Source organism: Colias philodice, chromosome 31, assembly GCF_061535455.1.
Source record: "Colias philodice isolate Cphi_HAF_F1 chromosome 31, ilColPhil1 Martin Lab GWU primary, whole genome shotgun sequence".
Classification (NCBI taxonomy): Eukaryota; Metazoa; Arthropoda; class Insecta; order Lepidoptera; family Pieridae; genus Colias; species Colias philodice.
Genome location: NC_143116.1, coordinates 4098429 through 4121984, shown reverse-complemented (window position 1 = coordinate 4121984; position 23556 = coordinate 4098429). Strand labels below are relative to the sequence as shown.

The window sequence follows — 23556 nt, the reverse complement described above, 5'->3', positions numbered from 1 at the left end:
TCGTAAAATGGTCTACGATGTTTATAAATTTATGAAGAAAGAAGCTGAAGAAGGCCTTAAATACGATTTGAAAGCAGTACTTAAACGGACTGCAGCCGCTACAGGAGTATTGGAAAGAACTGTACGACGTATTATATCGGTAGCTAATGAACCAAGTTCCGATTGATTAGTAGTTTTTCATGCACCCGGAAAGAGGCAAGGGGTAAAAAAGGTAACCGGAATCGACAATTTTGACCAAGATGTCATCAAAAGGTGTATCCACAATTTTCATTTAACACAGAAAGAGTTGCCGACAATTGCTCAACTTTTAAAAACAATAAAAGAAGTTAATTAGAAGGATCCGCAACGAGTTTGAGGAGAATTATAAATGAATTAAATGAAAGGACTTAAATGGAAAAAAACTGAAGACAATTGCAAATTATTAATTGAACATACAAATATTTGAAGTAAGCGAATTTAATATTTGCGTGAAATAACGAAATATCGTGCAGTAGGAAGACCAATAGTTTACACCGACGAATCGTATGTCGATTCATCGCATACCACTTCGAAGGCATGGAGTGATGGTGGCACTAAAGGTTTAAAAAAAAGATATCAAAAGGTCAACGTGTCGTCATTGTACATGCTGGATCCAAATCAGGATTTGTACCCAACGGCCTTTTGATGTTTAAAGCAGGTACGAGATTACCATGATAACATGAACTATAATAATTATTATTATGAAAAATGGATACGCACACAACTTTTGCCGAATCTCCCACCGAGATCGGTGATAGTGATAGATATAATGCACCTTATCATAACAAATTAGAGGATGCAGCGCCGACGTCAAATAGCAAAAAAGGCAGAAATGGTAGCATGGCTTACATCAAAAAATATCCTGTTATGCAGTTCTGACATGCTGAAACCGGAACTGTATAAATTAATTTCTATAGATAAAGAAAATTTCAAAAAAAATAATATTGATAAAATTTTAGAAGAACACAATTTTATTACGGCTTCCACCTTACCATCCCGACTTAAACCCCATAGAAATGGCTTGGGCATCCATAAAAGGTTACGTGGTGAGAAATGTCACAAATAATATAAATAACCAATATTATGTATAAACTAGTAGAGGAAAAATTAAATAGCATGGGTGAACAGGAGTGGACTGCACTATGCGACAAAGTTATTAATATTGAGGAAGAATAAAAGAAAAGTGATGTCATCATAGATAACCTAACTGAAAAAATAATAATTCACGTGAGCGATAATGAATCAGATGAAGAAAATTTGGATATTTTTTGGGAAGAGAGTGATTCGAATGCGGAACCATCCTAGTAAGGGAGATGTTTTTATGAAAGATGTGGCCCCATTGTGAATATAGTTTTTATTTATATTAATGTTTTTTATTTACATTTATCCTATTATTACCTAACCAACAAATAACACATACATTTTATAATAAATTTAATAAAATAACCTATGAAATAAACATGAACTTTATGAATGAATGAATGAAAAATACTGTATTGTACACCTTATAGAATACATTTTACAAACTTAAAAATATAATATAGCAATGTACAGTAGGCGGCCTTATCGCTGGCAGCGATCTCTACCAGGCAACCCAGAAAAGACGAGGATATATTTATAATCAACAAATAAAAATAAATTGACGATATGTTTGAAAATCCATACTAATATTATAAATGCGAAAGTAACTCTGTCTGTCTGTCTGTTACTGAACCAATTTGCATGAAATTTGGTAGGGAGATATTTTGATACCCGAGAACGGACATAGGCTACCTTTTATTGCGAAATATGTACCACGGGCGAAGCCGAGGCGGACCTCTAGTGTTTAATAAAATGTTAGAAAACGAAAATTGCTTGGTTTATGTATTGCCCACTCGACTGTTTGACACACAGACTGAAATTTCGCACTCATCGCAATCAACACATAAAAATATATTGTATTTAGATATAAATAATACTATAATTATAATGGTGTCAAGTTACACATAAATATTTGTATGCCAGTTTGTTGGCGAATTGTGCGGACGTAATTCTCATATGTATATTGTAAAACCGTTGTAACCACAATTGACAACATTTCAAAATTTTAAGCTACTTATTTTTTTATTTTAATGAAAACTAGATCAAAAATTATGATACACGTATTTTTTGATTTTTCTAAATATCGAAGTTTTCATTCATATTTTTGAGTTTTAAAATCATCTCATTCTAAAATGTCGTAAGCGCCAAATGACGTCATACATACGGAGGAATACATTTTTTCCTTTGCCACATACCTAGTTTAAATTAAAAAAAAACTTGACAGTTGATATGTTGGCACATTTGTCACTTTGATTCGTCAAGCTTTGTAAATATTGTAATTTGTTATTTGCTGATCCAAATTTTAAACAAAAGAAACTTATTCACAAGTACTGATGATGATGACTTTATGCAGGATTTGTTAAGGGGTGCTGAAAATTTCTGGGAAACAAATATACTATCCCAAAAACGTTGGAAAGTGTTAAATAAATACAACTTTTAGTAAGTAAACACAGTCTTTTATTTCAAGAAAATAATGAATACTATAGGCACTATTTGTATAATATAAATGAATTAGTCCAACTCCAATCAAATAAACATCACGCTAATGAGATTAAATTACAAAACCAAAACACAATAACACGATTTAAAAGTTTGTTTACATGAATAATTCACAAAAATGACATTAATATGAAATTTGACACATGCCATACCCTGTAAATGTCAGTGATAGTTTTTTTTTTAACTTTTTTTTAAATTAGGCTAAGGCGCATTTTTATTCCTCCGTATGTATGACGTCATCATCACATTTATCGTTTTTATTTAATTTCTCTTAAAATATGCGATTAAAAAATGAAATAAATTTTTTTCTGTAATCGCAAGAGCAAAATAAAGAAACGGTTTTTTTCTTTCATGGCCTTATAAAAAATGAAATGTTGTCAATTCTGGCAAATATTTTCATTTCATTTCATTTCAACAGAATACTGAAATATGATCTGAAGGTAGAGGCGTATAGCCGTAGGAAAATTCACTTTTTAAATGACCGCCTTCGCAATTGAGACGCGAACATTGTCCAATACTGAGGGCCTATCAAAAACAAGGGTGGACATTTTGAGTAATAATTACATTTTATTGTTTGTTATTACACACTTAATATGTTGTATACATTTTAGAATTATAAGTTAAATATTACAAAAGATATGAACTTTTATTTCGTCTCAAAACTTATGAACACACGAGGTTTATTATAGTATTATCAGCCGTTTTGCATGTGCTTCAGTCTACTGAACGGTTCGATCAGTTCGGAAAAAGTGTTGCAAGTCAAAGGCCTTTTATGTTGGCGTTGAAAGCTCAATCCAATTAACAACATTTCAAAATTTTTACCTACTTATTTTTTATTTGAATCAAAACTAGATCAGAGAATATAACAGACTGACTCTAAATTGTGGCATGCAATGCGTCAAGGAAGAGTGACTGGTTCTAAAATATATGAGGCAGTGAAATGCAAAACAGATGGTGCATTAGTCAATAGTATTTTAGGAGGATATAAAGTGCCAGAGACGCAAGCTATAAAAAGAGGCAAATCATTGGAAAACTAGTGATAGCTTGAATTACAATTAAATATTCATATTGAGAAACAGGGATAAATTTTACAATATTTTATAATTGGTGTATCCCCAGACGGCGTTTGCAACGACTTTGTCATTGAAGTGAAAAGTCCAATGAGTGAAAAAGCGATGAAAAATACATAAGAGAAAATGAAATCCAAGAAAAATTTAAAGCACAAATTATGCTCCAGATGTTTGCTGCTGAAAAGAAAAAGGCTTATTTTGTGTAGCTGATCCACATTTCGAACAAACCAAACTCATTCACAAATACTGGATCCATTATTATAATTAATATATGCAAGATTTGTCAAGAGTTTTTAAATAAAGAATACCTAATGCTAACATTGGGATGATCTTCACATATGTAAATGCTACGCTTGGGCAATGAACACCCACTGCTTTACACCAGTCTTGCTTGGACGCACTGGGCACTACAAAAACCATTTTTTCTTTATGTTTAATAGAATTGTTTTTGCAGGAAGGTACAAAACAATATTTGGACACTTTATAAAATATATATTCATAAAGCAGAGTTGATGAATATTGGAATACAGGCACAATAGGCATGTCGGAATTTATAAAACTTATGAGTGAAAACAGGTTCCTCCTACTCTTTCTACTATTACATTTTGTTGACAACGCTGAACTTCAGACTAATATGCAAGCTATGAAAAAAAACCTTGTCGAACTGTTCACCGCCGTATGGGAGATCTTAGCTTTATCGAAAAAATTGTCAAGGAGACGAATGCTTGGCATACCATAGTTAATATCAGTGAAGCTGATGTTCACAATTGCGGCTCAATGAACGGGAAGAAATAACTGTCGATGAATTGTACAAGTTTTTTTGGCATAATACTGTGCATAGTTCTATGTTACAGGAATCGTCTAGAAGAATATTGGACAACTGGAGTTTTAGCGATGCCAGAATTACAAATCATGATATGATAAGTGTGATACCGAATGCATTACACTAGAGAAAGCTAAATTAGCTTGGAGGTAGAGATACGCTAAAATAAAGTCTGACCTCTGCAACATTATGCTGAGCCAGGGCCTTTTTGCAGCTACAATACAAGTTTGATATAATTAATGTCAGTTATAATTCGATTGTTATCATATATTTTATTTTTGTAATTTTATGTATTTTTTGATGGTGTCATAGAATGTATAAGCTTATCGTGTTGTTTGGTTGTTTGGTTGCAATAAATCTTTTTGTATTGTATTATTGTATTATTGTATTGACCCAGAAAAATACACTCTAGACTCTAGATGTCCTTGCGTTGCGTTATTCATAGACAACATTTGGTTGCTAGAAACTTAAGTGAAAGACAATTTCAATCACTGCAATATGTCATCAAAGCAGTCAATAAAATCCGTAGCAGCTCTTTGAATGATAGATTATTTCATCAGCTTTGTGCTACTAATGACGAAGATTTCAACCGTTTGTTGCTTCATACTGAAGTTCGTTGGCTGTCAAGAGGCAATTGTCTGATTCGATTTTACAACCTGTTTGACTCTGTGGTAGAGTTCTTGGAAACTAAAGATGCAGAACTGCGCAACAAGCTCTTAACATCAAAGAATGATATAGCTTACATGACAGACCTGTATAAATTGTTCAACGACATGAACCTCCAACTGCAAGGCGATGAACTTAATTTAATTAAAACAAAAAATGTCGTTGCTGCTTTCGCAGCCAAACTGCTTCTGCACAAAAAGAATATGGGCAGACGTGAGTTTCATAATTTTTCGAATTTATCAGTATTCTGCAATAACGACGACTTGTTTGCCTACTGCCAACATTTGGAAAACCTCCACATTGACTTCACCGAACGATAGCAGGACATTTTAAAGGATCCAAAACAAGTTTGGGTCGATTAATAAAAAGAATTGGATTTAAGAGGAAAAAACAGAAAATAACCGAAATACATATTTTAATAGAAACATCATATATTACACTAACACTATTCGTTTGTTACGAATCAATTACCTAAAAAACTCCAAGATTATCGAAGACAAAATAGACCAATAATTTATACTGAAAAATCGTACTACACATGCAAAACCTATGGGCTGGGCTGACGGTTCTACATCAGGTCTGAAAAAGCCTATCTCAAAAGGCCAAGGAGTCGTAATTGTTCATGCCGGGTCAGAGGCTGGATTTGTGCCCAATGCATTATTAACTTTCAAGTCGGGCACAAAATCAGGAGATTATTCGAACTCAATTGGTACCCAATCTCCCACCGAATTCCGTTGTTGTGGTAGACAAAGCCCCATACCACAATAAAGAATATGATATGGCTCCCACATCTAATTCCCGAAAATCCGACATGCAAGAGTGGCTAACCAAAAATGGAATCAGCTTTGATTCCAGTATGTTAAAACCTCAATTGTACGATATAATAAAAAATGACAAAGCTCGTCTAAAGAAATACTCCGTTGACAAAATTTTGATGGAAAATGGTCACGATGTTCTCCGTCTCCCACCGTACCATCCGGATTTAAATCCCATATAAATGGCTTGGGCCTCTATAAAGGGTTACGTGAGTAGTAAAAACGTAAAGTGGAATATTGGCTGCGTTATAGATTTAATTAAAGAAAAAATGAATCTGATGGGACCAGAGGAATGGAAAAAACTATGTGACAAAGTAAAAACTATAGAAGAAGGCTACCTATATAAAAAGTGACCACATCGTGGATGTGCTTACGGAGGAATTAATAATACGTGTGGGAGAATCTGACGAGAGCGAAGATTCGACAGATGTGGATTTAAAAGAATCATCGGAAGATGAAGACTGTAGTATGGAACCCGGCCCCAGTTCCTCAAATTCCACGATTCCCTCAAGTTCCATGATAGGAACTTGAGAATAGCGATAGCGAATAAAAATTGATTCACATATTTATAATATTTTTGGTTCAATTTATTTTAATAAACATTTAAAATTACTTACGTTTGATTTATTTGCATATAACCAGCGTTTACACTTTACAACATTACACAAATTATAAACAACATTAAAATATTATTTTGTCTTAAGTCTTTTCTTCGTGAGTGTACGTGCGCAGACGGCCGCCATTTGTGGTATTCTTTCGTGAATCGTACTGTACATAGTTCTATATTACAAGAATCGTTTAGAAGAATATTGGACAACTGGAGTTATAGCGATGCCGGAATTACAAAAAATCCTGATATGATAAATGTGATACCGCATGCAGTACACTAGAGAAGACTAAATTAGCTTGGAGGTAGAGATACGCTAAAATAAAGTGTGACCCAGAAAAATACACTCCAGAGTCTAGAAAAAGGACTGTTCACCGCCGTATGGGATCGTAGCTTCAGGGAAAAGTTAGTAGTCAAGGAAACGAATGACTATGTTTGGCAAACCATTGTCAATATGAGTGAAACCGATGGCTTCTGTTCACAATTGCGGCTCAATGAATGGGAAGAAATAACGGTCGATGAATTGTACAAGATTTTTGGCATAATACTGTACATAGGTCTATGATACAAGAATCGTCTAGAAGAATATTGGACAACTAGAGTTTTAGGGATGCCGGAATCACGAAAAATCATGGGAATAAACCGTTTTTTATTATAATTCGATTCTTACATTTTGTGAACAACTTTGAACTAGGGTGATAGACGGCCACCGTTGGGTTTTAGTAGGTATGGCTTCGCAGCGAGACCCACATACCCCCTTGGACAGTAAAACGGCCGAAGGGGATACGTAAAGGCATTTCCCAACGTTAAAAAAAAGGCATTAAATTGTATGATCATGGAAACGATCACAGAACAATTAAAATGAACCCACCGGGCAGCATTGTAATGAGAAATTTGAATAGCTTTACACTCTACAAAGACACCTCAGCTTAGGCGAATCCCTATTACTATGGAAAGCTAAATTGGGTTCAATGCATAAGAACAAAAGCTGCGCACTTTTTCTAATGTTTTATTTTTATTTGTATAGATAATCACAGATAATATAATACTATACTATTAATATTACCATCTACATGCACCAGTATAAGTCTTTGTAAAGTCGTCTGGAAGAATATTGGACCACTGAAGTTTTAGCGATGCCGGAATTACGAAAAATCATGAGTATAAACCGTTTTTTATTGTAATCCGATTCTAACATTTTGTGAACTTTGAACTATGCATTAAATTGTATTCATGGAAACGATCACAGAACAACTAAAATAGAACCCATGGTGCAGCATTGTAATAAGAAATTTGAACAGTTTTATATTCCACGAAGATTTTTTCCACGGGATTCGTGCAAGATGAGGTGCATCTTGCCCGAATCCCTATTACTATGGAAAGGAAGGCTAAATTGGGTTCAATGTATAAGAAAAAAAACTGCGCACTTTTTTTAATAAAACCATTTATGTTGGTTGGCGGAGATGGTTATATTATTGAAGCGTCAGGCCCATACGCAGCAACATCTTCAGACGCATCAATAATGAAAAATATTCTACGCAACCACAATGGTCCGAGGGAAGAAGCTGTAATTAATTATTTTTTGGAAGCGGGTGACGTATTTATTGTAGATAGAGTATTCCGCGATGCTGTTTCAATGCCACCTACTAAAAGCCGCGACCAAAACCAACTAACTTGCGAAGAGGCCAACAAATCGAAATTAATAACCATGTGTAGATGGGTTGTTGAAACTATAAATGGGAGGTTCAAACGTGACTTTAAAATGTTCAAATACAGAGTGTTGAACCGCTCGTTACATACCACCATGTCAGACTTCAGAATAGCCGCTGCACTAACTGCTTCCAGGAGCCGTACGAAGACAGTACACAGATCAATTTATTGAAGCGATAAATACAAGAATGAATCGACCGAATCTTTTGGCGGACCATGTGATTCAAAATAATCTAAACAGACAAAGGGCGAGATTTGTGCGAATGGAAGCCAACGATCCACAAGTGGTGGACTTTCCAACATTCACACAGGAAGAGTTGATTTTGTTTGCTGTGGGTACGTACCACGTGAAAATAGCAGCTTTTTACTGTAGCGAGCACATCAAGCGAAGCGGTGTGTATGAAATAGAAGTTTTCGGAAACCCTGTGCCGTTGAATTTAAATGGAGTTGATTACTGTAAACTCATCAGATGTCGTATCAATTCCCGGCATGTGAGCAATAGGACGTATTATACACACATTTTATATAGAAGAGAAAGTGGGAGAAATGGAATTGCCGAATACTATTGTTCATGCAAACACGGGAAAAGGACGCTAGGTTATTGTGTCCATGTTATGTCAGTCATATATTACCTTGGGTGGGCAAGGAACCAAGAGTTCCGCCCACACCGCCCTTTTACTGCAATATGTAATATTAGATTTAGAAAATGACGATTACATTGAATAATATACATATAATAAATGTTTTGATTATGTATATGTCACGGCTAAAGGTAGGTGAGAACATAAACTTAAGATTAGCCGGCTAAACTTAGGTTTATTTTCGACGAGGTGTTAATGTTAGTTTGTTCTATCTTTAGCCGGCTAAACTTAAGTGTAACCGCAGGCCCGTGGCTAAAAATGTCGGGGTGGGTAGATTTGGTTAGCGCCGGGCCGGTGGAGGGCTTGAGGGGCCCGCACAGTGCCAGAAAACACTCGCCCTGTTCCTTACATGTATTATAGTAACCAAATCTACCCACCCCGACTCAGGGCAGAAAGCTGGTGGCTAGGTTAGGTTAGGTTAGAACTCTTAAGACCCGCACGAGCCGAGCGAGCGCAGCGAGCGTGCTGCGGCAGCAGCCGGCGAAGTGCCAGAAAACACTCGCCCTGTTCCTTACATGTATTATAGTAACCAAATCTACCCACCCCGACATTTTTAGCCACGGGCCTGCGGTTACACTTAAGTTTAGCCGGCTAAAGATAGAACAAACTAACATTAACACCTCGTCGAAAATAAACCTAAGTTTAGCCGGCTAATCTTAAGTTTATGTTCTCACCTACCTTTAGCCGTAACATATACATTTGTTTTATTACTTTAGACTCGTAATATCCTTTAAAAAATTATCATTATTATCATAAACATATCAGCCGAAAAACGTCTCCTGCTGATCGATTAATAACAAAATCCCTGCCTAAAAACAAATAGCAATTTCATACATTTAGCCATCGTTTTTGGTAATGGTATATGGTATTTTATTACTCATTTATACTGATAAACTGAGATACATTAAACATTTCTTTTGTGCCGGGCCTGGGTTTTTATTCCATACTTCGTGAGCATTCTCCTTTGGAAAAAGAAAATATAATCGTAGTAGACACATTACAGACGAATCGAAATTTGGTAAAAGAAAATATAATCGTAGACGTAGTAAACACATAACAGACGAATCGAAGTTTGGTAAAAGAAAATATAATCGTAGTAGACACATTACAGACGAATCGAAATTTGGTAAAAGAAAATATAATCGTAGACGTAGTAAACACATAACAGACGAATCGAAGTTTGGTAAAAGAAAATATAATCGTAGTAGACACATTACAGACGGATCGAAATTTGGTAAAAGAAAATATAATCGTAGACGTAGTAAACACATAACAGACGAATCGAAGTTTGGTAAAAGAAAATATAATCGTAGTAGACACATTACAGACGAATCGAAATTTGGTAAAAGAAAATATAATTTCAGGAAAATAATAGTTCTTCTATTTTACAGACACACCAACACTGGCCTATTCCGACACGAAACCACCTATAGCAGGAAAATAATTAATGAAAGTCTGTTCTACATTATAAAAAACACGCCACTGTGTTTTATTTAAATGACATTGAGGTGAGTGATTGGAAAACTGCTATCCAAGAAACTCAAAAAGGCACATAGCCCCTACACTTTAAGATCATGAACTGTAAGAGGTTTATTTTCACGAAAATGAAAGGAGATTGCCGAGGAGTAATTGTAAGGGGTGAACCATATTACAACAGCAATGTCATTTCTCGTCGCTCCAATACAAAAGCGGGTAAATATGCGTCAGACGTTAACCCAGTACCTGTAACACCATCATTTATAAAAATAAAAAGAAGCTAAAATTGATGATTGACAAACTATTAAAAAAACACTATGGCTCTGAATGGATGCAGCGACATGATTTAATATTTTATAAATCGGTGATAGAACGCAGTAGAAACATAGCTGATAATTGTGAAGAACTTAATAATGATTATTCTGCCAGGAATGAGTTATGTGAAGAATGTGTAGAAGAACCCCTAGTTGATTATTTTATTGTAAGTCTTAAACATATAAAGGCTGATTGTTGATTAGTCAATTTTTATTAAATATTGTATGTATTACCCAAAGTATATTTTTTGTTACAAAGATACCATCTATGCTCTATTCTTTTTTTGTCAGAGCAAGCAAAGGGGCAGGCCTTGATGTTAAGTGGTCACCACTGCCCATAAATACTTGTAACATTAGAAGTGTTGCAGGTGGTTTGCTGGCCTTAACATGTTTTTTTTTTAAGTTGTCATTCAAATTTTTATAACTTTTATTTTTGTTAAATTGTCAAAAAGCAATGACCACAATTCTGGGAATCTCTAGGGATAGAATTCAAAGACAACATTTAATCACAATGGCAATGCCAAACGAAAGAAGAGGAGGTGATAGAAAGTCCAATCTGTATTCTGATCGCACAGAATCTGTAAAATCATATATAAAGGGACTTGAAGTTTTGGAATCTCATTATGTAAGAAGTAGATCTACTGTACAATATCTGAGCAGCGATCTAAGTATTAAAAAATTACAAAAACTTTACAACGATGATGCTCAGAATGTGCCGGTGAGATATGGATTTTTCCGACGTATCTTTAACAAGTACTTTAATTTGAGTTTTAAGTCTCCCGCTACAGATGCATGTTCTAAATGCATTCAATTAAAAAAAGGTATTAAAAGAGAATAGGACACAGCAAAAAAACAGCTGAAAATACCTCAGCTTCGTATTCACAAGCTAAAAGCCAAATGCTTTTACACTATCCTCAAAACACAAGGCGACAACAAATAATTTTCTCTTTTGATTGTCAAAACAATTTGGTTTTACCAAAAGTGCCTACTTTAGCCGACGAAATCCCAACAGCTCTAAAACAAAATTAACCAAATCCATTCCCTTTATATTCATACCTAGCCATATCCTTACTTTATAAAGAGTAATAATGATCAGAAATGAGCAAATCCGCAAAAAGAAAATCTAAAATACCTGTCAAAATTAATGATTCGGGAACGAATAAAATCTGTGAATAAAATGGATTCAAACTTAACAGGTAAGTCACATCAGCACCATTGTTCAATTATGTTAATTATCTTCCAGGAATTAAGACACCTCGGTGTAATCACGTCATAGGGATGCACTAACTGCATAGGAAATAAAATATAAATTTCAAAGTTCACCGGCGGTTCGTGTGCGTAGTTACTAAATTGAGTAACTACAGTCAAAGCTTCTCATTCGTGCTTCCTTCAACGACGACGACGAAAAATGCGACCTAATTCCTATATTCGTGACATAAAATTTATTATGTATTTACATAAATAACAATTAGTTAAGTAGTAGGTATGCTTAGTACCTGCCTGAACTACAACTACGAATTTATAATGTCGACTAAAAACTTTGAAAATCAAGTAAAGTGCAAAGCCATTACCTGAACCTGAAGATAATACATATTTAAATGTTAATTATTAAATAATATGTATTGAAAACTTCAATTAAACTGAATTCTTGAATGAAAATACATGATCGGATGAGTCACAAACCAACAATCACCAGCGTTGTTACATTTTTCTATAGTATTTTGAGACCTCTCGTGAACTCTTTATTATTAACATTGCAACTTAAAACTAGTAAAGTTAGAAATTAAAAAAATCTATCACTGCGATTTCGATTGTCACATTATTAATATTTAATTTCAATTTCGATTTTCGAACAATACAAATTGCAATCGCCCCTGTGCAATCGCCCTATGGTACAAAGCGTAGAGGCTAGAGCATAACTCTTTACTCTTTTATTAACTTTTGTCTATGGCATAAAAATCTATCCACACCGAAAAATTTCTATATCTGAGCAAAGTTTAGTTGGTTTTCAACAAGTGATTAAATACCGTAATTAGTAATATAGTAATGTAATAATAATTATTAATCCTTTTTCATAATTCATCGAACAAACGGTGACGGAACTTCGTTCCAAAAATAATGATTTCAATTATGTGGCGTCTCAACCAGTGCAAACTTAGCACCCCATCAATGGAATTTTGGGTCGAAAATGACCTTGATCGTTAGGTCCCCGTTAGGTCCTTTAAGGTCCCACAATTTTTTCGTTAGGTCCCCTTTAGTTTTTTTTTAAATAATTTTTTAAATTTTAGGTATAAAAAAAAATGCACTTTAGCACCCCATCCATAGAATTTTGGGTCAAAAATGACCTCAATCGATAGGTCTCCGTTAGGTCCTATAAGGTCCCACAATTTTTTCGTTAGGTCCCCTTTAGTTTTTTTTTAAATAATTTTTTTTTAATTTTAGGTATAAAAAAGTTACACTTTAGCACCCCATCCATAGCAAAATTGGCAAATTTTATCAAAATCGTATTCTTTACCGTTAGGTCCGTATGGGCTCATCATTGAAATTGTTGAATTATTTATTTTATTAAAATTATAAAATAATAAAAACCTGCGCATGCGCCTTAGAGCATTAAGGCATGCGCACATCATACATAAACAGCGCGAAATTTAAAATGGTATCGTTTCATTTATTAAATAAATCTATTGTTCTGAGAGTGCTTATTTATTAAAAACCTACTTTTCAACCTAGAATTAAAATAACCTGGTATTAGTGTCAATCTATGGTGTCAATATATTTTTTGTAGCGGCCACAGGGCCACACTACGGTCGAGGTATAGATTCGGAAAGAATAACATGCAACAAATCATTAATTTGATTCGGGATGACCTTCGCGTGGACACTCGAGGGGGCGGTATTCCAGTGGAACTGCAAGTGATGGCAGTTATTCGATATTGGGGCCGGCATGAGGTAGATGTGACTTGTGCTCTAGTTTTGGATATATACAATAGAAAAGCCTGTATAACGATCTATTACATTACAGATCCAAGAAGATTGTGCTGACATTCACAGAATGAGTCAACAGACACTTTCCCGTTTGTCCCGAAATGTTGCTATTGCGTTAGCTTCTAAAAGTTCGCGTTATATTAATATGCCGTCGAACTCAACCGAGGAAGCCAAAGCAATTAGGAAATTTGAGGCCATAATATGCGGGATGAAGCGTATCATTGGTGCAATAGATTGCACTCATATTAAGATACGCAAAGTGAGTGGAGAGGCTGGACAGTACTATGTTAATAGGAAGGGACATTACTCCATTAACACTCAAGTATGAACATTGTACAATAACATTTTAGTTTGATCATAGTGTATTTAAAGTAATAAATTTTCATTGTTATGTGTGCTATTATGTGTTTCTAATTTATAATAATATTGATGACAATAATTACAGGTAGTATGTGACTCTGACCTTAAAATCTGCGATATTGTGTGTCACTGGAGAGGAAGTACACATGATTCCCGCATATATAGAGAAAGCTCAATAAAGCGGAGGTTTGAGGAGAATGAATTTCATGGGAAGCTGATTGGAGATAGCGGGTATCCTTGTACTTCGCATCTTCTAACACCAATATTAAGACCAAGGACACAGGCAGAAGAAAGGTACAACCTGAGTCACATACGAACGAGGAATACTGTAGAGCGTTGCTTTGGGGTGTGGAAGCAAAGATTCCGCATACTCAACGAAACAATGCGAGGGTCTCTGCAAGTGATCAAGACCACTATTGTTGCTTGTGCAGTTTTGCACAATTTAGCAATACTCTTTAATGAGTCTATTTTAAATCAAGGTATTTGTGCAAACTAATATGTAAACAAAGTATATTTAATAATGCCAATACATAAAAAATAAGCATATTTTAATTCTTTATTTTGTATTTTTCTAGATCCTTCAGGCCTTGAAAATCAATTATTAATCGATCCAACTATCCCTGATAATATAGAAGATGAAGACGAAAATATAAACAGGGCCATTTATATTGAAACTTATTTTAATCAATAAAAACCATATATTCCTCCTCTAATGCAAGTATTTGGAGCTTCTTCTCGTGAAGCTCCCTCTCTTGTTCTATTCTTAATAGGTGAAGCTCCCTCTCTTGCTCTATTCTTAATAGATGCAACTCTTGTTGTTGCTTCATTAATTCCTCCCTGCTTTTTTTTGCAAGGAGGAATAATTGATGCTCGTAATTGGAATTTGATTTCCCACTGTAAAAATAACATAAACATTAAACATTATTTCACATAAATCACAGCTGAACAATAAGCACAGGAAATTTCATGAAATTCTATTTTCAACATTACATACTTACGTTTTTTTTGGTTTAGCTTTGAAAATATGATGTGTAGGATTTATACGTGGCAATTCAGTGGAGAAATTTGGCAATTCAGGCTAAAAATAAAAAAATAATAATTATTTTAAAATAATATAAATTTTATTTATAATACTGATATTTTTGTATAACATAACTGATAAAAATATTATACAAATTATTATATAATATGATTACCTATGCATGTGCAGTGCTTTCATCATTTTCATTCAATTTCAATGTATCATCAGCAGACTCCTTAGTAACTTCCTATAAATATATAAAATATAATTACTCAATCTCACAATAAAAAACTATATATGCATAGCGCTATTATCCCTTAATGGATATTCCAAATTAAGGAATAATAGCAGTAGAAAATGTAAAAAATATAAACCTGTTGGCCATGTGTTGCATCGCTATCGAAAGGATTGTTATCAACCACAAACTCATTAGGAAGAGCTGCTATAAGCTCTTGATCTTCAGGCGGAGGACTTGGTGGCGGAGGTCCCCCGCCTGTCATGTTTCTTGCCGTTCTAAATTTGTGTTCCGAAGCCTTAGCTTTCTTCAAATTCCTCCACTGATTTTGTATTTGGCTTAAGTCCCTTTTATGGAGTGAAATGATATTATAACTGAAATATAAATACAATAATAATGTTATTACACTGTAACAATTTATTAAATACAAGAAACTGTTAGAATAAGTAAAACTAAAATAACCAAGACAAAACATCTTCCCATGCAAGTTTTTTTGCTGTATTTGTATTAGTCGACGTATCCTTATTCTCTAATATAATATGTGCTCGCTCGAGCACTAATTATTTTCGAAGCACTTTCTAAAGAGCAATATATATTTATTAATAAGCATTAAAACATGTAAGGAAATAAGTACATTCTATTAGATTTCTTGTGTACATTACGTACCTTATCCTCCTCACTCCAATTCGTCGAACGAGAACGTTTATTGATCATTGAACTCATTTTAAATTAAAACTTAATTTGAATTTATCAAAAATCTCAAATCTGTACAAATGTTTGAAATTTGAAAGTTATCAATATCCTGTCAGTTAAACGTCATACAAAATAAAGTCTACCATTCATATTTGTCAAAAAGTACATTTTTAGTCAAGTTTTACGTGAATAGCGGGTTTTATTTCGATAATGTTACTAGAAAAAAATACATATATATTGACGTAACTTAGTTGAGAGACTGCTGAGATAGGTTTATATGTACCTAAGATTATTTTAATCATTGTTTAAGGAGTTGAGAGTTATTTAACTGAGAGGTGTTTATGCAACAGATCAGTCAGTTTTTATAAGTAAGGCTGGTAATTTTTTACGACATCACATTAGAAACCTCAAAAATAGCAGTACTTCTCCACTATTTAATGGATGTTATTATACATATAAACCTTCCTCTTGAATCACTCTATCTATTAAAAGAAACTGCATCAAAATCCGTTGCGTAGTTTCAAAGATTTAAGCGTACAAAGGGACATAGGGACAGAGAAAGCGACTTTGTTTTATACTATGTATAATATAATAATGATAGTGATAGCACAGTATTACAATATTATTTCCTACAGTAAGGAAACGCCTTTGATGTCGCGCGATGCCGCCGCCAGCGTAGGTACTTACGCTGCCACACGAAAATACGCTAGGGTTGCAACAAATGGGAAATAAAACAATTGTGATTATTAATATTATGATGAAATCATTTATTCATATGTACATTCAAAATAATTGCGATTATTAAATCTGATGTAATCATTTGTTCATAAATATATAATTACAGATATTGCACTGCTAAATATTATTTACGTGGACACTTTATTTTTGGATGTTCTTAATTGTATATTATACCATTTAAGAAGTAATGCATTCGCATTGGGATGTACAATCTGATTAGAAAATAATGAGGACAACATATACATAGCTTTGATTTTAATTCAACAGATACAATTATTAATACAATCTTTCTGAAATATTGTTTCCTTCTGGGATTTCAATGTAGATTTACATCCGTAAACGGAACAGTTTTTGCGCGCCATAATAGAATATGTAAGTACCTATGTATAATAAAATTATTACACAAAAAATACGACTGCGTCGTCCTTTCGCGATAGTTAATGCAAACTCAGCGTGATTGCATTAAGCGGCCCGCGTCGCCCGACCCCCCGCCAGTTCCCCTCCGTTTCTCTGCACAAGTACATTCGTCGCCATACTGTAGGAAATATGGTGATACTGTGGTGATAGTCCGGCTAACGAAAGATAAGACTGGAAAAGGCGGCAAATTCAAAAAATCATCATATTAAGGTAACCTAATGGTAACTTAGGTTATAGTTGGAAATAAAGTTTTGATACTTTAATTTATTATTACGAGCTTTGTTTTTTTGAGAGATTAACAACCTCTACAAACTCTTCATCTATATAATATTATATATATGTAATCTGGTACAGTTATCTGATACAGATAAAAAAAAGAACAGCTAGTGAAAGTAATAAAAAACATAATAAAATACAATTAAATTTTGTTTAATCAATATAATCATATTAAATCTAAAAGCCGCGTTCAGCCGCGAATAAAGAATAAGAATCACTATCATTATCTCTGACATCATTAACTCTTCCATTTCTGCAGTTATTCCATCTTGTTTTTTTTGTACTGCTCTTCAACATGAATAACATGGTTCGGTCATAGAAGAAATCTCGTTGAGATACTGATTTTGTGTCTTTAAACATTTTGAACGGACAGATCGTTCAATTTTATATTGTTGCTTTAATAGTTTATAACTGGATTACTGGTATCATCCATGCAAAATAATAATAATAATATTAAACAAATCATATAATGTGCAATGCAATCAAGATGAAAAGTATCAAAATATCAAGTCACACTGTGTGTTTTTCCTTGAAAACTACATCTCTTTCAAATTGTTTCTTTTAAATTTATTAATCATAGTTTAAAGTTTTCGTCATGTTTTCAACTCAGTTTTCAATTATTAGAAATCACTAAAATCCTAAGCTAAAATCGCAGAAAATAAAATCACTTTGACAAGCTTTGACACATCAACAACTCAGGTTTTAATGACAGTTAACTGTTAAGTGTTGCCAAATAAATTTTCGAAATAAAAAGCCAGTCTCATCTTTCGAACCAGACGTGACTAGTATAGATTTATTTATTGATTTAATAAATGAAACGATACCAATTTAAATTTCGCGCTGTTTATGTATGATGTGCGCATGTCTTAATGCTCTAAGGCGCATGCGCAGGTTTCAATTATTTTATAACTAGTGCCCCGGCTTCGCCCGTGGTACATATTTAGTATCCTATATCCTTCTCCTGGCTCTAAACTACCTCCCTGCCAATTTTCAGCTAAATCGGTTCAGCCGTTCTTGAGTTATAAGTGGAGTAACTAACACGACTTTCTTATAAATATATAGATTTTAATAAAATAAATAATTTAACAATTTCAATGATGGACCTATACGGACCTAACGGTAAAGAATACGATTTTGATAAAATTCGCCAATTTTGATATGGATGAGGTGCTAAAGTGTAATTTTTTTATACCTACCCAAAATTAAAAAAAAAATATTTAAAAAAAAACTAAAGGGGACCTAACGAAAAAATTGTGGGACCTTATAGGACCTAACGAAGACCTATAGATTAAGGTCATTTTTGACCCAAAATTCTATGGATGGGGTGCTAAAGTGTAATTTTTTTATACCTAAAATTTAAAAAATTATTTAAAAAAAAACTAAAGGGGACCTAACGAAAAAATTGGTGGACCTTAAAGGACCTAACGGGGACCTAACGATCAAGGTCATTTTCGACCCAAAATTCCATAGATGGGGTGCTAAGTTTGCACTGGTGGCGTCTCACCTAGTTGAAGTAAAACAACAAAATTTCAATCAATTTATTAATAATAAAATCGGCGTTTTAACTTTGAATCAATATTTATATTGCAGGCTCAGAATATGTTTTGTAGTAATGAAGTTTTCTATGATTATTATTTATTACACAGGATTATTACGTGATTATTACACTGGCTACATTAGGAAAACAATGGCGCCCCCTAGCCTTCAAAAACAAAAACACTCCTTTTGTCTTCTATAATCCAATATGGCGGTAAACGATTTATGAAAGGTGCGAATTGTTTTGGTTCGAAACGAGAATCGAAAATTAGAAAAAAACGCCGAAACGCGAGAAAACGTACGAAAAATGAATTGACGCCGCGAAAATACCCGTGCAAGGCTCCGTTTGGTTTTGTATCGAAGTGAGTTTTGTGTCAATAATGGTGTTATATTTATGTGGTATTTAATTCTAATGATTTCACAAATGATATGTGACCATATATTTAGCGAGAGATATGTCTGCTAATGATAAAAATCCATGTTTGGGCGTAAGTGATAAGACTGTTGTGGAAAAGGAAGAAAAAAGTGTTGTTGTTCGGAATGAAGGCGGTGAGAAAAAAGCGGAAAAACTAAGACGAAAGGTGTCTTTTCCTCACGATGAGCAGTTGGTTACAAAATACTTCGAACCCTACAACCCTTGGCATGAAGGTAAGGCAATTTTTTTTCGCTTTGGCATAGTGTCAAACCCCTATAGGAGCTGTCTTAACATTCAGTTATGTATGTACTATGTACTATAGTTATTTTGTATAACAACGTACCTATTATGTTAAAAACATGCGAGTATATCATAATTCATATTCATACTGAAAATATGGTTTATAAATTTTTTGTTAGTAACATAAAAAAATTATACCCACTAAAGGAAAGATTCATTTATCATTTTTTTTTCTTTCTTAAATATACATACTTAAATGGAGATTTTTTTGTACACTAGCGGCACACCCCGGACACTCCATACAAAATGATCGTTTTGACAGTCACACTGTAGAGACTGCAAATGTGTGTGTTAACGCTTTATGGTTGGCACATTTGTGACTAGCGTAAAAAAAAATTCGCGTTTTTCTGATGAAATACATCCGTAAACAGCACAATATCTAACCATTTTCTACGAAAAACGATAATCACAAATCCAAAATAATAAAATTACTTTAAGTCAATTTGATTAATGTTGTCAATCTTCGTTGCGTATCGTCCTTGCAGAAAAATATGGTCCATTTTATGTCTGATCGCGCGGGGGTGAGGTAAGTTTAATTTTGGCGGGAGGCGGAGAGTGTCCGTTCTGTAGCGTTTAGCTACTATTATGTATTCTGTGCTAGCGGTCCGCCCCAGGTTCGCCCTTGGTAAATGTTTACGTTCTCTCCATAAGAACCATCCTCGTACTTCAAGGAATATTATAAAAAAAGAATAAACAAAATCAGTTCAGCTGTTCTCGAGTTATGCGCTTACCAACACATTTTGTAATTCATTTTTATATTATAGACTAGCAAACCCGGCAAACTCCGTTTCGCCACCAGAGAAACCTTTTCTTTGCTATAAACCTCACGGAGCCCGAGACCTTTCCGACGAATGCAAAACTGTGGAAATCAGTTTGTGCGTTCTGGAGTTATAGCGTCAGGAAGGAAAACTCGACTTATTTTTATATAGTAGATTATATCCACATGTTATATCATAGATTATGTTGATACTGCATAATATTTTATATTATAAGTATATTTTTATAACTTGGTATTGCTTCACAAGCTTACCCATAATATATTTATTTTATTTTGCTTTATCAACTAAATATTGCACTTCTCTAAAATCCTCTTCGCAAACGTTTGTTTGTTTGTTTATGAATTTATGTTTAGCTTCAGAACTAAATAACAGTTTTAAAACTCAATATAAAATAATAATTTTCAACAAATAAATGAACCACTGTTAAGTTGTCAGATACCTATACACCAAATTTAAGTGGAACCACGTGGAAGGCTTTCAAATAATTAAATATATCATCAAAATCAGTTCACCCAGTTGAAAGTTTTGAGGTAACGAACTCAATAATAAATACTGTCGATTTGAGAACTTTCTTCTTAGGGAGTTGGTTGAAAATGGAAATAAACCTTATGTTGAAGAATGTAAAATCTTTAAATTCGAGTAGTGGATGTAAATTAAGATACGCGTTAGCATAGAACCTAGGGGCCCTAGATTTGAATCCCGCTGGAGGCGAAGAATAAAAATTGTAATAGAAAACGTCATAGAAGGATAGTATTAAATAAATAAATCATTTATTTGCCTTCACAACTTAAAACTATTACAAACGAACTAAATATGTAATTATGTATCATTTTTATTATGGAAGGAGACGAAGGAGTATCTATTTTTTAATGAAATCAATCAGTAGAGAATCAGAAACAGATGTATGAATAAATAAAATTATTAAACACCAGCTTTTGCCTGCGGCTTCGCCCACGTTTTCAAAGAAAAACCCGCTTAGTTCCCGTTCCCGTCGCATTTCTGGGAAAAAACTCTTTCACACAAATACTACTGAACCGATTACAATGAAATTTAGCATACATATAGAGGTTAACTTGGATTAACGCATAGGATAGGTTTTATCCCGAAAATCCAACGGGAACGGGAACTATACGGGTTTTTCTATGAAAACGCGAAGCCGCGGGCGGAAAGCTAGTGTTAAATAAAGTTTTAATATAATATTTGTTTATAGATAAAGCCGCATAATAATGTATCAGTTATAATTTGTTTATTCTGCATATTCATTTAACATTAGAATTGAATGCTTGCTGATGTAATTTTATCTGATTGTTGTTACCATAATAGTGAGTTCGCAGGATCGGAGTTGGTCCGCATTTTCATGCGTCAATCATTGACATGATTTTGAAAGAGCAACTATGGAGTTTCATGCCAATTCTTCTCCATTGATACTGTTTTCCGAATAGATGGTAAATGTTAAAAATATGACGGTTCAAAAGTGAAAGAAGAAGTCTAATTGAATTGAATTATGTTTACGTTTGTGAATTTGTTCAGATGTTTGCTACTCTATAGTGACGAAACCATTGAATACATTGGGATGGAATTTGCAGCTTTGATAGATTGTAAGTGCAATGCTGATTATCCTACTGATATAATAAACTAAAAATTTTGTTAGAATATATGGACGTATGTTTGGCTCCTCTATCACGCGGAAACTGCTGGACAGATTTTGATGATACTCAGTGTGTGATACAGTAGCTTGTATCATATAAGCTATACAAATGTTATAGCATATAGCCTTCCTCGATAAATGGGTAATCTAACACAGAAAGAATTTTTCAATTCGGACCGGTAGTTTCTGAGATTAGCGCGTTCAAACAAACTAACAAACTCACCTTTATAATAGTAGTATATAGTATAGACTATAGATTATTAATTTTTGTGTTTGAACTCATATGGAATGGGAAGATAAATTTTGATACATATTATACTTGATAGATTTCAGTTACTGTTACTTTTTGTGGGCAATTTAGGTGCAGTAGTTATAATTCATATGTATGCATTACTATTAACCTTCACGAATCCTGTTGTGAATCACCGTTCGCGGGAAATTCAGCTCGACGCAACATGTATATTTCGCAATTTCGCATTTGAACGCACTAATCTCAAGAACTACTGGTCCGATTTGAATCATTCTTTCGGTGTTAGATAGCCCGTTTATCGAGGAAGGCCATATATCATCATGCTAAGACCAACAGGAGCGGAGCAATGCGGGTAAAACCGCGGGTGCAAAACACACATAACACATAAATACTCCTGAACCGATTACAATGAAATTTGGTATGTAGCCAGAGACACATAGGCTACTTTTTATCCCGGAAATCCCACAGGAACGGGAACTATGCGGGTTATTCCTTGAAAACGCGGTTGAAGCCGCGGGCGGAAAGCTAGTATGATTATAAGTAGGCATTCGACAGTACATAACTGAGCCTAGGTCTGCATATTTTCTTTTTTTTCTGTGTACAACAATATCGAATAAATATAAATTGCTAGGGTGGTAGAAATTCAACCGTCTAAATATTCTAAATTCTAATTTCTAACCCATGAGCTTATCGCGACATTCGACAAATTCGCAATGTATAGTAGAGCCATTTTAATAGGCAACACATTTTAATATTTTACATGTATTGAAAAAAATGCAGGACGTAACGTTGACACTCAAACAAATAGTCCGGGATACATCGCCCATTTTTGCAAGTGATTACTATCAAGCTAATTTTTCGTGAGTAGCTTTATTTTGATGAGATGCCCAATAATTTCATGTACGAAACTCTTGATTGTGGTAGCTTACAGAAGTAACAAGGATAAAAATTTTTGATTTGACGGTTCTCAAATATTTATTACGCAATTTGTAGGACAATATGTCTGTTGAATTAAATAAGTATTAAATAAGTGAAAATAAAAAAATCAGCTGGTTAGTAATCATTTATGATGACTTCGTTATCGATACACATTGGAAAGGGGGACTCTTTGATCAAACCATAGATTTTGTAGGACCAATATTTTTTCGAATAATTTAGATAATTATCTTGAGATTGAACAAAAA

General features: G+C 33.9%; 1 protein-coding gene, 1 long non-coding RNA gene and 2 pseudogenes across 3 annotated transcripts in view; 3 read left to right on the top strand and 1 right to left on the bottom strand.

Moving 5' to 3' along the window:
• Positions 1-376: 376 nt before the first annotated feature.
• On the top strand, positions 377-1109 carry LOC149475220 (uncharacterized; annotated as a pseudogene).
• Positions 1110-4910: 3801 nt separating this feature from the next.
• LOC149475219 (uncharacterized) lies at positions 4911-6503 on the top strand (annotated as a pseudogene).
• An 8266-nt stretch (positions 6504-14769) lies between these two features.
• Positions 14770-16135, bottom strand: LOC149475218 (uncharacterized). Of its 2 annotated transcripts, none has more exons than XR_016318119.1 (5): positions 15987-16135; positions 15460-15694; positions 15261-15332; positions 15063-15142; positions 14770-14958 (listed from the first exon to the last, which is right to left on the bottom strand). It is a non-coding gene; the product is annotated as an uncharacterized LOC149475218 (long non-coding RNA). The 2 variants fall into 2 exon arrangements; XR_016318120.1 differs by lacking the exon at positions 15987-16135 and adding an exon at positions 15783-15961.
• A 3025-nt stretch (positions 16136-19160) lies between these two features.
• Positions 19161-23556, top strand: part of LOC149475217 (uncharacterized) — a 31470-nt gene continuing 27074 nt past the window's right edge. The window contains exons 1-2 of the mRNA XM_089713537.1: positions 19161-19342; positions 19428-19628. Coding sequence (XP_089569663.1) covers positions 19436-19628 — 193 coding nt within the window. The 5' untranslated portion in view covers positions 19161-19342; positions 19428-19435. The remainder of the gene's footprint in view (positions 19343-19427; positions 19629-23556) is intronic.